General features: G+C 38.0%; 1 protein-coding gene across 8 annotated transcripts in view; it reads left to right on the top strand.

Annotated features, from left to right (window-relative positions):
* The window catches only part of ADGRB3 (adhesion G protein-coupled receptor B3), a 478,263-nt gene that overhangs the window by 254,525 nt on the left and 207,938 nt on the right, over window positions 1-15,800 (top strand). For all 8 annotated transcript variants that reach the window (XM_071548514.1, XM_071548520.1, XM_071548521.1 and 5 more), the window contains 2 exons: window positions 11,153-11,299; window positions 12,051-12,126. In XM_071548514.1, coding sequence (XP_071404615.1) covers window positions 11,153-11,299; window positions 12,051-12,126 — 223 coding nt within the window. The remainder of the gene's footprint in view (window positions 1-11,152; window positions 11,300-12,050; window positions 12,127-15,800) is intronic.

A 15,800-nucleotide genomic window follows, 5' to 3' on the forward strand; every position in this document is an offset into this window, starting at 1 on the left:
AGACATCTCTCAGTTGTCTGTGATGAATTAAGCAAACCTGCCTTTCTTCTGAACCCTTGGTTTATGTATTGTGCTTGTTGTCAAATGAGTATTCAAATAGGGGTTTCGTCTGCCTTTCCTTCTAGATGGCTCAGGTTTTGATAATGACAGCCCTCAATCCTAATGGACATTCTCATCCAAGAAAAAAAAGGTGTGGTTTATAATGCCTTCAGCTGGGGACCCCCTGTTCAGAGGGGAACCTCACTGCACGCAGACGTTCCTATTTCAAGTGCTCAAAGCATTAGCTCAGTAGTCTATAACAAGCAGTGTTAGACAAACAAGCCTTTCTCTGACTTGAACGGGTTTTAAAATAGAAAGCAACTGCAGATGCATTTGATGAGGGGACCAATGTGGTTAGTAAACATACCTACAGGTTTGAGCTTTTTGGGGATCTTATCTGTCTAATTTCTCAATCTTAATAAAGCTGAAGTGTAAAGAAAACACTGCTTTTTTTTTCTTCTGCTTCTGGAAAGGCACATGGAGAAATTTGTACATTCCTGGTGAATTCCTATAAAAAAGAGAGCCACCTGCAAGCATTTCATCCATATTTACTGTTTTGCAGAATATGGCTTTTAATCAGTCTCCGCTTTTTAGGATTCACTAGCTGCTTTCATGGCTTTTAATCAGTCTCCACTTTTTAGGATTCACTAGTTGCTTTCATTCTATTAATCTCTGCATTTCTATGTCAGAGTAATTTACAATTCTTTCAGTTCTAATTTTCTCCCAGTGTTATCTGAAAGTTCTTCACAATGCCATTTTGTATAATTATGAAAAAGCAGTTCAACAATTAAATACAGAGGATATCTGTTTCTAGTCTGCTACAAATAGCTGTGATTAAAAACAGGTACTGATTCCCATGTTTTGTTTTGTTTCCTCTATGTCTGGTTTTTCTGCATCACAACTTGTGTCTCCATGCCTGAGAATTTACTTCTTATATCATCTTTCAATATCCTGCTTAACTTAGTTCACATCTTTATAGTTCTCTGAATGATAGGTTTAGTTGTCATTTCCCTAGTGGTAAAAAATAGCCATCTTTTCTTTACTTTTGTTTACTACTTCTGGGAAGCAATCATTCTACTTCTACTCTTCATCTCCCCAAGCAATGTAACATCCATAGAATATTTTTGTCAATTCCCTGCTAATGATTTCCATGTCAGTTTGACTCCTTACTGATATCTTGTCCTCTGTCAAGTCCTCTCTCTCCATCTTTTTAATAGTTTTTAGTGGATATCATCAATGAACTTGATAAATAAACATATAAATGATCTCTCAGTCTCAGCTTTTTTTCTTTCTTCTTTTCTCTGATGACAGCTTCATCATCTTTCCCACCTTCTGAGCTCAATACCATAACATGCCTTCAGTCTTACTCTCTTTACTCTTGTTATCAGCTAGAATCACCAGCACTTAGTGACTGAAAAATGCTTGGTTTCTGCATCTCCCCTGTACAGTCAATCTAAAATGGTGTTGCAGGTGACCTTGCCTACTCAGTATTATCTTGGTTTTCAACTTCAAGTCTGTAAATTAAAAACTCATGCACTAAAATGCCAATTCCTCCTATCTCCTGCATCAGTCTCCATCTTCTGTCTTGCTTTATGCTGAGTCTTTCTTTTCCTTAAGATGTGTTCTATGACAAGGCAAGAGTTGCTGCTGGAAACTTTAGTTTTAGTAGCATGAATGCACAGTAATACTAAGAGGAATGATTAAAAAAACCCAAAAAAACGCCCCTTGAGAAACACAGAGTACCTTTATGTGGCTCTGGGTCTGTTTTGCTGCTTGTATCTTCTTCAAAATAATGCCCAGAAGATGGAGTTGTCTTCTAGTTAGTGAAGTACATTTTCCTACCACACGTTTAAAGCATTTTTCTAAATAATCATCTATTTCAGGAAATATTCCATTTCTCATGAGAATACATTTTCTTCTGACTACTCATTAAAAAATTCTTTACATTTTCACTAGTTCTACTGAGTTATCTTCAAACTTGTGATTCAGATTTGCAAATTGATTTTGTTCTATACATTCCACATTGACCAGCTTCAAAGAGCTGTGTTAAATTTACAGTGTCCATTACTAGTTAGTAAATAGTAACAATGATTGAAAATTATAAAAATAGTAAGATTATGTTTCCCCCACCTGCAAAAGTAGAATCTGAAACATGTACAAATTCTATGGTAATACAGCTATTTCTGTACACTAACTCTTTATCAGGGAATAAACGTTAATATCTTCCATAATTGTTTTAAAAGAACACTCTTATTGTCTATAACAACAATTTTTAATGTTCTAATTATTGTTTGAATTTCTAATTTTAATTTTTAAGTTTTGTTTCTGTACCTGGAGCAAGGAAAGGTTTGGTAAAAGAGCAATTGTAATCTCATGCTTTACCTATTTTAATTTTATTAAGCTAGGTTAGTTATCATAACAAATGTGCAATCAGAAATCACTTGTGAGACTGCATATGCGTATGTGATATTTCATGAGTCTTTGAAATTTGCATGTTCTTGAGTTGTCCTGGAATACAGAATTTGGTACTAAGTAACAAAAGTACACAAAACCAAAAGGAAACACTTGCCTGCTGACTTTTTTTTTAATTATGTGTCTGAGTATTTATTAAATGCATCCAAATGCCTGAAACCATGCTGCTTTCTAACTTGTCCTAAATATTATACTGAACATCTTACTGACATGTAGCGTAGTGCTGGCATTTGTTACAGGCTTTTGGGATTGTATTCAAAAATTATACAGTTATGCAACTTATCACGTGTTTATTTGTTTTTCGTATTGTTTGAAGAACTGTAGTGGCTTGCAAGCTCAAAATAGAAATGAATTCACTAATTCCCTGAAGGGCTTATCACTGGTAAATGTATTATTTTATAACAGAAATGGTAATGGGTAACTGTCTTCCCCACTGCCCTGTATATGGAAAGCAGAAGGGAAATATTCAGAGAACACTATTAAGATAGCTCCTTGATTAACCTAAAGCATTATTGTTAACCTTCAAACAGTGAGCCTATTTAAGGCATAGTGTCCTGGACACCATAGGAAGGACTCATGCAAAGTTCATGCTTGATTAATGAAAATACCTATGAAAAGTCTACTTCTTCTTTTGCCTATATTGGTACTGTCTCTTGCTGCCCAAAGCTTGAACAGTGAGATAGTAGCTGCTTTGTGATGATGAGCTTTGGGGATGCATGTTCACAGCAGGCTTCTTGAGACATCCCTCCCTTGCCTGGCTATGGAACAGTAGGTTCTAATTTAAGAAGTTATCATGTCTGTGTTGATAGTCATAAGAAGTAGTAGCTCTGTTAAGTTATAGTTTCCTAGGAGCAATCTTCTGACCATAGTTTGATATTAGCCCACTGAGAGGAGATTTCAGGAGTGTTGTTTACAGAAGGCAAATTACCTTGCTGTTTTTCTTATGTTCATGTAAGAGGATGTCACTTCACCACAGTCCTTCTGTTATACATAATCCTGTAGGTGGTAAGTGATGGGTTTATCTTTGTACTGAGAAAGATTTTAAAGGAGATCATCAAGCCTGCTCACATGCAGAGTTCGGTAGCAAATCCAGAGATCCACAAATCAGTCTCCTTTAAATGGGAGTTTCACCATCTGTGTTTGTTGCATAGTCTATTTAAAATTATGGGGTTTAAGTGGATAGAGCAAATATGTTATGAATATCATCTTCAATATGTCCATCTGGCTCCTTTCGGGTGATGCAGACAAGACTTTGTTCCCTGTGTATCCACATGGGCTGGCTTAAATAAGCTTATTTATTCTATAAAAAACAAGTATTCTACATTTGGGATGAAAAGAATAATTGTAAAATGTATAAATATTGTTCTACTTAAGTATTTTTAACCAAGATGTTTGCAGAAATATTCGGTATTCTGAATTTTAACACAAAAATCCTTTCTATTCTTTGTTCAGAACATCTATGACAATGGCAGTTCTATTTTACCCAGAAACAAATTTAGCAGGAGCTCTCCCAGAAGGGCAGTATAACATCCTCTGTCTCATTAATCACAACCTGTTATGGGATGAGTTCAAGTTTACTAAATACTGAATAATACATACCTAGAATACCGTCAGTGGACAAATAAAAATAGGATAGGAAAATAGCAAATGGTGCTGCTAATGTACACAGTCATTGTCTGTTGTTTGTAACTGAAATACAATCAGAGTTCTACTTTGTTGCTCCAACAGGGAGGGTTAGGCAGAAGTTGACATCTTATGCTAAAGATATCTGTATCAGGTTTTCCAATTCAGTCAAGGCACTGATGCCTTTTTAAAATTATTAATTTCCATTCATCGGTGTCTTAAGTTACTACAATGTAGAAATCAACATAGTTACTGTGCTAGAAAGCACAACAAACCCAGAATTTCATCACTAAAGAGAAAGGAGAATCAGAACTGATATTGCAACTGAGGGGAGACCTCAGTAGCAACCTGTAGGCCAGGTATGCAGCTTCTTCAAGGAGGAGAAGCAGAGGGGCAGGCACCAAACTCTTCTTTCTAGTGACCAATGACAGGGCCCGTGGATGTTGAGGGGTATTTGGGCACTGGAACAGGCTTCACAGTTCCAAGGGAAGGGGTCACAGCACCACACCTGACAGAGTTCAACAAGCATTTGAACCATGCTCTCAGGCATCTGGTGTGATTCTTGGGGCTGTCCTGTGCATCCTGTGGATGATTTACCGTGGGAACTCCTGACCTGTCAGCCTCTCCTCTCTGCCTGGGAAGATCATGGAAAAGATCCTCCTAGAAGCTATGTTAGGGCATGTGGAAGACAGAGAGTTAATTTAAGACAGCCAGCACAGCTTCACCAAGAGAAAGTCCTGCCTGACCAACCTAGTGCCCTTCTTCAATGAAGTGACTATGTCAGTGGATGAGGGAAGAGCTACAGACATCATTTATCCAGACTTCTGTAAAGCCTCTGACATAGTCCCCCACAACATCCTTCTCTCTAAATTGAAGAGAGGTGGATTCAATCAGTGGACTGTTAGGTGGATAATAAAGTGGTTGGACCATCACATCCAGAGTATGGTGGTAAATGGCTCAGTGTCCCAATGGATATCAGTGACAAATGGTGTCCCTCAGGGGTTCATATTGGAACCATTGTTATTTAATACCTTTGTGACACAGATAAAGAGATCAAGTGCACCCTCAGCAAATTTGCAGATGACACCAAGTTTAGAGGTGCACTTGACACATCTGAACGGTGGAGTGCCACTTAGAAGGACCTGGACAAAATCAGGAAATGGGTATTTCATGCAGTTTTAAAAAGACCAAGTTCAAGGTGCTGGGTCAGGGCAACCCTCAGTATCAATACAGGCTGGGGGATGAACAGATCAAGAGTAACTCTGCCAAGAAGGACTTGTTTGTGCTGGTAGATGAGAGGATGGACATGACCAGGCAATATGCACTTGCAGAAAGCCAGTTATATCCTGGGCTGCACCAAAAGCAGTGTGACCCTCAGGTTGATGGAAGTTATTCTGCCCCTCTACCCTGCTTTAGTTGAGACCCCACCTGGAGTGGTGCATCCATCTCTGGAATCCCCAGCACAGGAAGGACATTGACCTGTTGGAGTGAGTCCAGAGGAGAGCCACCAAATTGATTAGAGGGGTGGAATACCTCTCCTATGAGGAAAGGCTGAGAGAATTGGGATTGTTCAGCCTTGAGAAGAGAAGGCTCTGGGGTGACCTAATTGCAGCTTCCCAGTACATGAAGGGAACCTATAAGAACACTGGAAAGAGAATATTGACACGGACGTGTAGTGATAGAACAAGGGGGAACAGCTTCAAATTGAAAGAGAGTACATTTAGATTAGATATTAGTAAGAAATTCTTTACAGTGGGGTTGGTGAGGCACAGGAACAGGTTGCCCAGAGAAGCTGTGGATGCCCTGTCACTGGAACTGTTAAAGGCCAGGTTGGATGGAGCTCTGAGCAACCTGGTCTAGTTAAAAGTGTCCCTGTCCATGGCAATGGGGTTGAAACTTGATGATCTTTAAGATCCCTTCCAACCCAGGCCATTCTATGATCCTTGTGGGTATTTTTCAACTCAGCATATTCTATGATTCTGTTTGTTTTATGTTGTAATTTTCAAACCTAAATCTCTAATGTGAGAGCTGAACTTGCATTTAGTCCATGAGCAAACATCCAATTGTTTTTCTGCCATGCCTTTCAGTGAATGCAATTTCCCATTCAAAGTTGTTAATACTGTTCAGGGGGTTAATTCTGAAATGTTACCAATTTTTGTTGAACACAAGAGGCTAATGGATGAATACTAAAGAGAAAGGGACAATGATTCATGCCACTTATTTGGTTGCTTCATCTTCTTGTTGTTTAGCAACACAGATCAGTCAGAGAGCTACTAGAAGTTGCACTAGGCAGCTTATAACTCACTCAAGGTTATAGGGATCGAGGCAATAAATTTCAGCTTTTCTTTTCTAGACCACAATCTACAAGAGCTAAATATACAGGAACTGCACATTTTTTTTCACTCAGAGTTCTCCCGACACATTTAGTTAACCACTTCTGTGCTGTTCCAAATAAACTGCTGAAATATTATTCACATATTACTGTATGTAATCAGCTCATTGAGATAGTGATGGAAAATTCTCTATTCCTATCAGTTTGACATTTATCAATTCAAAAGTTATTTTAGATTCCTCAGTAAGTAAGAACAGTTGGTAGCTGCCAATTCTGAAATTTTCAGTAGAGGATTATCTCTGCAACTGCAGATTGTCACATGAAAATGAAATAAAGGCAAAAGGAGATGTAAAGAATATTAAAAATTAATCCATTATGGTTCAAAGCAATCACTAATTGGCTAGACTGCATTAGTTGCATGTATTTTTCTGAAGCATCTGGAATCATCAAATATATATATGTTATTATGTATAATTGAGCCACTGGCTTGCAATTTACACCACATTGCAACCAAAAATGCACAAAGAATACGCTTTTCTTGGGCTCCCACCACCCAGAGCTCAACATGCAGCTTGCACTGGAGCTTTGCATACCTAATCATAGAATCAGAGTTACATATATGCTGAGTTGGAAGGGACCCACAAAGATCATTGAGTCCCGCTCCTGGCCCTGTCAGGACACCCAAAGAATCACACCATGTGCCTGAGAGCATTGTCCAAACACTTCTTGGAATCAGACAGGCTTAGTGCTGAGACCAGTTCCCTGGGAAGACTATTCCAGTGCTCAGCCACCCTCTGGATGAAGAACCATTTTCTGATATCCACGCTGAAATTCCCCTGACTCAGTTTCATGCCATTCCTTCAAGTCCTCATGTCATGAGAGTGAAGAGATCGGTGTTTGCCCCTCCACTTCTTCTCATGAGGATGTTGAAGACCTCAGGGAGGTCTCCCCTCAATGTCCTCTTTTCCAGGCTGAACAAGCCAAGGGATCTCAGCCATTCCTCCTAAGTCTTCCCCTCCAGACCCTTCACCATCTTCGTTGTGCTCCTTCAGATGCTCTCTAATAGATTAATATATTTCTCACATTGAGGTGACCAAAACTGCACACAATATTCAAGGTGAGGCCACCCCAGTGCAGAGCAGAGCAGGACAATCCACTCCCTCGACCGGCTGGGAATGCTGTGCCTGATGCCCCCCACGGCATGGTTGGCTCTCCTGGCTGCCAGGGCACTGCTGACTCATATTTAACTTGCCATCCACCAGGACCCTCAGGTCCCTTTCTGCAGCATTTCTCTCCAGCCTCTCGTTTCATAGTCCATGAACATAACCACCAGCAGAATTCAGCACTTTACCTTTTTGAACTTCATATGGTTGGTGATTGCTCAGTCCTCTCGTTTTTCCAGGTCTCTCTGCAGTGCCTTCCTGCCCTCAAGAGAGTCAACAGCTCCTCCCAATTTAATGTCATCTGCAAACTTGCTTAGTATTTCTTTGAGTTCCATATCCAAGTCATTAATGAAGATGTTGAAGAGAACTGGCCAAAAATGTATTCCTCAATTTTTTTTTCTTTTCACCAATGCCTGAAATATCACAGGAATTGTGATAATACAAATAAATAAAAAAGAGAATTTTCCATATTGGAAGAGTTTTGGTTTATTATGTCTACAACTTTTATGTGTACATAAAGAAGCACAAATACAGTGCCTGTAAGTGTCCTTGTTTGGCAGTGTTCTGTCTCACAGAGTCAAGACATGATGTTTTGGTACTGTAATTTAAAATAATATGAGAAACTGTGGATTTTTTTAAATGAAAGGATGTAGTAATTGGATGGCAACTGCAGAACTGAATCAATTGGGTTCCAGTATTTGGAGCATTGTTTTTTAATACATTAAAAAGAATACAACAGAGTACGAAGTAAATTACATGTCTTATTATCTATGTATAGGAAACTCACCTTTGAGTTTCTGAGATATGAATGACCCAGCACATAAATTATATACGTTTTCCTCTAAAAGGTCTGTTGATTTTCATGCTCACAATAAGCAATTATTTTATGCTGCAGATTAAAACTGAGTTAGAGAGCCTCTCTTTCCAATGGAATTATAGCTGATCATGCTCCAAAGTTTCACTGAAAGGAGTTGTAGACTAATATTGAATAAGACTTCTAGCTTTCCTAAAATATAAAATGCAGTTCACAGTGGCACTGAAGAGATGGGAACTGTTTCATGTATCTACCTGGTCATGTTGATGGACTGAACCAATTTCCTCCAGTCAAATTCCATCAAACTATCATAAACCTTAAAGCATCAGTGCCACATTAAGCACATCCTCATGGAATCATTTGGCAAAGTGGCTAAAGAAAGACTTAATAATATGTATGGACCTTTAAGAGACAGACGTCAAATGTCAGGGAACAAGCATTTTGGCAATTCTGTTTCAAGCAATGGCTTATGCAGCGTAATCTGTCTATTCAGAGATACAAAATGTCCAGGTTGTTAAGGTTACATTTTCTGTTAAATTGAGAAAAGACAGTTGTGTTTGATTGTGAGTAGAAAAAAAGAACACAAAACTTGTCTGAACCATGAATGGGAATATATAGAATCATAGAAGCATTAAGATTGGAATAGAGCTTCAAGATCATTGAGTCCAACTGTAATTCTGGCACTGCCCAATAAATACATATATTTATTCCATATAAGCTATAATGCTTAGACTTTATGTTTTGGTTTTGTTACTTATCACCTAAACATTAACAAGCATTTTGAAATTTTTGGGTTTTAGTGTTTAGGTACCATGATAAATGGCCCTATTTCATACACGGAGAGAGGCAGAGTACACAGAGTATTATCCTAGTTCCTCCCCATTTATCCAGTCCTAAAGTGGTTTTCTGTATTGCAGAGTGAATTTCATTGAATAACATTGATTTCCCATTCCAATAAAGGGAACTGTCATCCAAAAGGTGAATGAAATATTAAGGGTCTACAGGTAATTAGATAGATAGATAGATAGATAGATAGATAGATAGATAGATAGATACTGTGCAAATAAAAAACCCACAATATTGTTTTATACAGGCTGTATTTAATTTTGAAAACTAAATAACTGTTGGTTTAAATTTATGTGGAAAATAAAATTATTTTTAGCTTTTAAGAACTATGGGGGAAAAAATCCATTTTTACAGTGTTAATATATTCTGTATAACTATTGATTGCATGTGAAAACATGCAATCCATTTTATGCCCCAGTAATTCTGAAACACCAGAACTCTATTTCCTCCACACACCACCTGAAAATTCACAAGACTAAGCATCCCTTTAGGGCTGGGAATGTATTTGCCAATTGCAGCCTGGAGGGGATTGTAACCAGGACTATAAAGCCCTGATGATAGTTTTATAATGGAAAGCCTGAAACTACCTCAAGTACCACCTTGTTAACGTGACTTTATAATACATAACAGTCTAATTTTAAAATAAGAGTCAGTTATCAAGGAATATATTTGTAGAATTATTTTTTTTTTAAACCTCTTTATTTTCCTCTTCTCTTGGATTGGAATTACAGTTTACTTTCAAATAAAATCCACTGATGAGATACCTTATGGTTTTCTACTTCAATTTTGCTGTTCTGATTGTTTTATAGATGTCCCCCATGGTCTTTAGGTTAAACTCCCTTGCAGAATCCTAGCAGTGAAATGGTTATGCAGATCAAAGTATAGTCCTGATGTCCAGAATCTGCCAACTACATTAGCCTCTTCTTAAATTGATTAGGGAGGGCATTGTGCAGGAAATGGCTATCAACATGGCTTACATTAAGAATAGAGCTAGTGCTCCAAATGTGTTGTTTGTCATCTCTCTGAGTATACATAAATGCTTGAAGCCCTGTCAGTTCCTTGAAAGTAGTTTGAGTCTTACTAGACACTGACAGTGTTGCCATGGAGTTGTACTTGATTTCACAGCAAAGATGAAACTGATTTCCAGATAACAGTTGACTTAGAAAATGGGGAGAAAATAAAAATAAGTAAACAATATTCCAAACTGATTATTATTAGATTTGATTACTATTTCCTCTGTTTTGGTATGTCTGTTATAGATATAACAGTGATATAATTTGGGAGTTGGGGTTTTCTGATTGAAAAATACAATTAAGAATTCAGAATGGAGATTATTCTTTCAAGGAAAAGAAATTAAGTGTTATACTGCATTACTTTCATTTGTGTGCAAGCAATGAGGTCTTTTAATATGTGAATCTTCTTAATGGATCTGTCTTTAAGTTGTGCCTATATAGAGGGTAAAAATTCTGTAATTGCTTCATTAGCCTGCACCTAGCCATTATGTTTCCTAAAGCAATTTGCAGCATCCTCTTCCTTTCATTGTCACATTTGATCATTTTAGAATTTGCTCTGAAGATGCAACAAGGTCCTTATGTGTGAATTTCAAGGTGTAAACCATACATTCAATAATCCTTGTTAAGAAGCATAATCAGAATCTAGCTGATGAATGATACGATCAATACTACACAACTAATCCATTTTAGAACTGAATAATAAAAAGAAGATTATGCTTTCTCTGCCAGTTAATGTCCTATGAATTCCTGCTTTACTTGAAAAGTATTGATAAAAAGTTGTGTTATTGCTGTTGTTACCATTGTATGATTCTTTAATGTATGACACACAATTGTATGATTCTTTTACTAGTGGCCAGCATTCAGAAGCTTCCTGCTGCCTCTGTTTTAACCGACATCAATTTTCCCATGAAAGGAAGAAAAGGAATGGTTGATTGGGCACGAAATTCAGAAGACAGGGTTGTCATTCCAAAAAATATCTTCACTCCTATGTCAACAGGTAAAGAAGCATATCAACATGTTAATTTTAATTAGCTTTAAGAAGGAAATTCAGAATCTTTGTCTCATAGGACCATTGTGTGATATAGGACTGGTTATTTTATCCATCTTCAAATGGAATCCAGTACCCATAGTTTATCCTAGAGGGAAATAATGGGGCTTAATTTCAGCACCTTGAACAAAAAGTCCTCCAGAAATCCTGGACATCACTTTTTACACCAAAGAGACAATGCTTTCCTTAGTTGTTGTGCACAGAATTTAATCTGTAGTGGTATGAAGTGAGCTGAAGTGCAGCTCTGCTGAACCCCCTGAAGCTGCTTCACTCCAGCAGACTGTCATTCCAACCCAACTCTTACTAAAGGGTGCTCAGCAGGCATATTACTCTAACTTCAGGTACAATTTGCAAATACTGTTGCAGTGGAGATCTCTGACATCAGAGAATTTACTCACTAGGTATTAAACTCTAATGGCATTATTTAAGAATACCGAATTATAAAGGTAAATCAACTAGCAGTGATATTAATATACAATGATGGATTTTTTGAAAATGTGATTTTCAGTTGTTTAAATCTTTTGATATGTCTCTGACAGTGCTACGTCTTTCTGACAGACTTCCACAATATAATTCAAAATTATGATAGTTTATTTAAAATAAAACTCATATTACAGAGAGAAATGATATTCACAGTTCTTTATGCCAATGAAAGTTTCAGAAAAAGAGTTTTAAAATCTTTTTTCCTTACTCTTTTCAGAACTAGATGAGTCCACTGTATTTGTACTTGGAGCAGTGTTATACAAAAATTTAGAACTCATTTTGCCCACTTTAAGGTAAGAAATTTCATAAATACAGTATGAATTAAATTATTTCAGAATCCTAACTATACTGCATATCAGGATAAAAGCAGGCAGCCAAGACTGTATTTGCATATTAGTACGGCTAGATTTTTTTTTCCCATTTAAAATGTATATGTGCATACTCATCTTTCTTTCATGCTTAGTCACTTGTATGGTGCAAATAGCCTTTTTATCAAATTGGCTTAATTTATATTTTATATAATCTATATTAGGCTTAATTACAGAAATGTTTGATTAGAAGTATACAAACTCATGCACATTAATGCTCAGGCCACTTATACTTGTGTTTCAACCTATTGTTTGTACAGTTAGTACAAATGATCTTGTAATGACATCATAACTTGATATACTAAGGTTGTCTGCTCTAATTCTACAGAATTCTCTAGCAGTAGTTTTCCAACTACTATTTCAATACATGTTTTATTCAGAAGGGACAACAGAGCTATAAAGAGGGTCCAGTTTAGAAACAAGACACGTGCTGAGCAGCTGAAGTGTGTCAGTTTTGAGGGCCATACACATACATAGGAATAGGAAGGGCCTCATGTTTTACTTTTTCCTTTCTGTATTTGATAAAAAGCAATTTGGAAATAAGCATTTCACCCCCTCTTTTCTGATTACCACTTAAGATCATGTCATGGTCCATTAATGCTGTCTTATTTTGTATGACCCTGTGCACCAATGGTCTACTAAGGCCCTTTTACAGGAAAGGAAACGTGTAGATAGTGTCACAATAGCTGCTAATGAATTCACAATAATTAGAAAGCACTGTAATAAGGAAGCCACCATATTACCTTTCCCTGCTCCATTTAACCAAAGGTTCAGGTTTTCAAACAAAGGATGGAAAAGCAATGGGGTTTTGCCAAAAGCTATCTGAAAACAAAAAGGCTCATTCCTAATAAAATTTAAAAAACACTTCCTAGTAAAATTTCAATGTGCTTTGCAAGGAGTAGCTGTAACATCAGGGACAGAAACCCCACTGAGGTGGAGCACAGTTTGAATAGTGATGTCCTGACAGGACACCTGGTTGCCTGGGAAGTGCTGGCAAGAGCCATCTGTGCTTAAGGCATGGTATAAATGAGAGCTCATCCACTTCTGAAATGTCACTAAGCACTACCCATTTGTTGTACCAGTTCCTGGAATTAGCCAGGAAGGAAGAGATGTTTGTAGATGTTTTTTTCTCTCCTGTACTCCAAGAATCAGTGGCAACTGGCTACTGTCAGTCGATTCTTTCTGGTAGACCTTAGAAAAAAATCTTCCAGTTTTAGAAAAGTACTGAGTTGGCCATGTACCTTTTAGAACTTTATATTGTAAACCATAGTATATGATCATGACTTTTCAGCTCTCTCAGGTCAATGGTTTTAATTTACAGGAAAAAAAAGTGCAAACCATGAATGCTGTATATTTGCTTGTATGAAAAGCCTTACAGAGCTAATATTTCATCCATTAGAAAAGTGATTTTTATAGGCCTTACTAGTTTTTCCCTAGAAACAGTAGCATCCCAAGCAGCAAGAGTACAGGCAGAACAGGGTCATAAAAGTATAGCAACTTAAACACTATGGAGTATGAGAAAGTACATTTTGGTTGCCAGTTTTTTTGCTTTTGTCTGTTCCACTTTCAGCTGGTTACTGATTTACACTGCAAATTTAACCATTTCTCTGTACAGTTCCGTTCACGGATAATCTATGTATATCTATTCATAAATGAAGTCTAGAAATTCAAATATGAAGGTACCACATTTTGTCTCTGAATATGTTCTACATTATTTGAATCTAATTCTCAGCTGCCCAAGAAAAGGAAAAGAGCACTATTACTTTCTGTTATGTATATGAATGAGAAAAAAAAGTCATTAATCTGCGATATAAGAATGTAGCACACATTCTCAGGTACCTATAGCCTCTTCTTTGTTTGGAATATAGCACCTTGCGCTTCTTTAACGAATTATATTTCTTATAATGAAATTATACTAAAACTTTTAAGTTTACATCTCTTACTTCATCAGGAAGTGTATCATGCTGGATTTCTTTTCCCATGGCACTCATATTCAAACTCATGCCCTTAAAATATTACCTCAAAGGTGTCACAATTTCAAACTGTTTTCACAGAATTATAGAATCATTAAACAGTTTAGTTTGGAAGGAACATTCAAAGATCGTTTCATTTTGACTCTCTGCCATGGACAGGGATACCCTCCAATAGACCAGATTGCTCAGAGGCCCATCCAGCCTGACACTGAGTACTTGCAATGATAGGACATCCACAGCTGCTCTGTGCAACCTGATCAAATGTCTCAAAAAATTCCCTTATGTTCAATCTAAATCTTTCAGTTTAAAACCATTGTGCCTTGTCTTATCACTACAGGCCTTGGTTAAAATCTCAGTCTTTATCATAGGCCACCTTTAAGTACTGAAAGCCCGCAATAAGGTCTTCATGGAGCATTCTCTTCTACAGAATTAATACGCCCAACCCTCTGAGCTTTTCTTCTCAGGAGAGATGTTCCATCCCTCTAATCAATTTCATGGCCTTCCCCTGAACCTGCTCTAACAGTTTCATGTCTTTCTGGTGCTGAGAATCCCAGAGCTGGATGCAACATTCCAAGTGGGTTCTCACAAGAGCAAAGTAGAGGGACAGAACCACCTCCCTCAACCTGCTGTTCACACTTCTTTTAATGCAGCCCAGGATACAAATGGCTTTCTGCAAGTGCACATTGCCAGTTCATGTTCAATTTTTCATCCACCGGTACTCTCCAGTACTTCTCAACAGGACTGCTCTCAATCCGTTTCTCCCCTACTCTGTACTGATATCAGGGATTGCTTCAAACCAAATGCAAGACCTTTCACTTGGCCTTGTTTGCAGCTCATGAACTTTTCAAGGTCCTTCTGGATGGTTTCCCTTCTCTCTGGCATATTGGCCACACCACACAGGGGGGTGTCATTTGCAAACTTGCTGAAGGTGCACTCAATCCTTTTGTTGATGTCATCAATGAAGATACTAAATGCTATTGAATGTATTATGACAAATTCAGATATTTTAATGTTCATTCAGCTGGAACTTCATCAAAGCTTTTGATACTGTCTCCCATGGCATTCTCCACTCAATGGTGCTACATGCAGTGGGCAGACAGTCACTTGTGGCGTTCCCCAAGGCTCAATATTGGATCCAGTACTGTTAAATATCTATTGATGATCTGGAGGAGGTGATCAAGGGCATCTTCAGTAAGTTTGTGGATGATATTGAGTTGAATTGAGAGGGTTGACCTGTTGGAGGGCAGGAAGGCTCTGCAGAGGGATCTAGACAGGCTGGATTGATGGGCTGAGGACAATGGTATGAGGGTCAGTAAGGCGAAGTGCTTGGTGCTGCCCTTGGGTCACAACAGCCCCATGAAGCACTAAAGGTTTGGAGCAGAGTGGCTGGAAAACTGCCTGGAGGAAAAGAACCTGGGAGTGTTGGTTGACCACTGGCTGAACATGAGCCAGCAGTGTGGCCAGGTGGCCAAGAAGGCCAAGGGCAATCCTAGCTTCTATCAAAAACAGTGTGGTCAGCAGAATTAGGGCAGTGATTGTCCCCCTGTACTTAGCACTGGTGAGGCTGCACCTCAAGTCTTGTGTTCAGTTCTGGGACCTTCACTTCAAGAAAGATGTTCAGGTGCT

The sequence above is a fragment of the Pithys albifrons genome, chromosome 2, assembly GCF_047495875.1.
Source record: "Pithys albifrons albifrons isolate INPA30051 chromosome 2, PitAlb_v1, whole genome shotgun sequence".
Taxonomy (NCBI): Eukaryota; Metazoa; Chordata; class Aves; order Passeriformes; family Thamnophilidae; genus Pithys; species Pithys albifrons.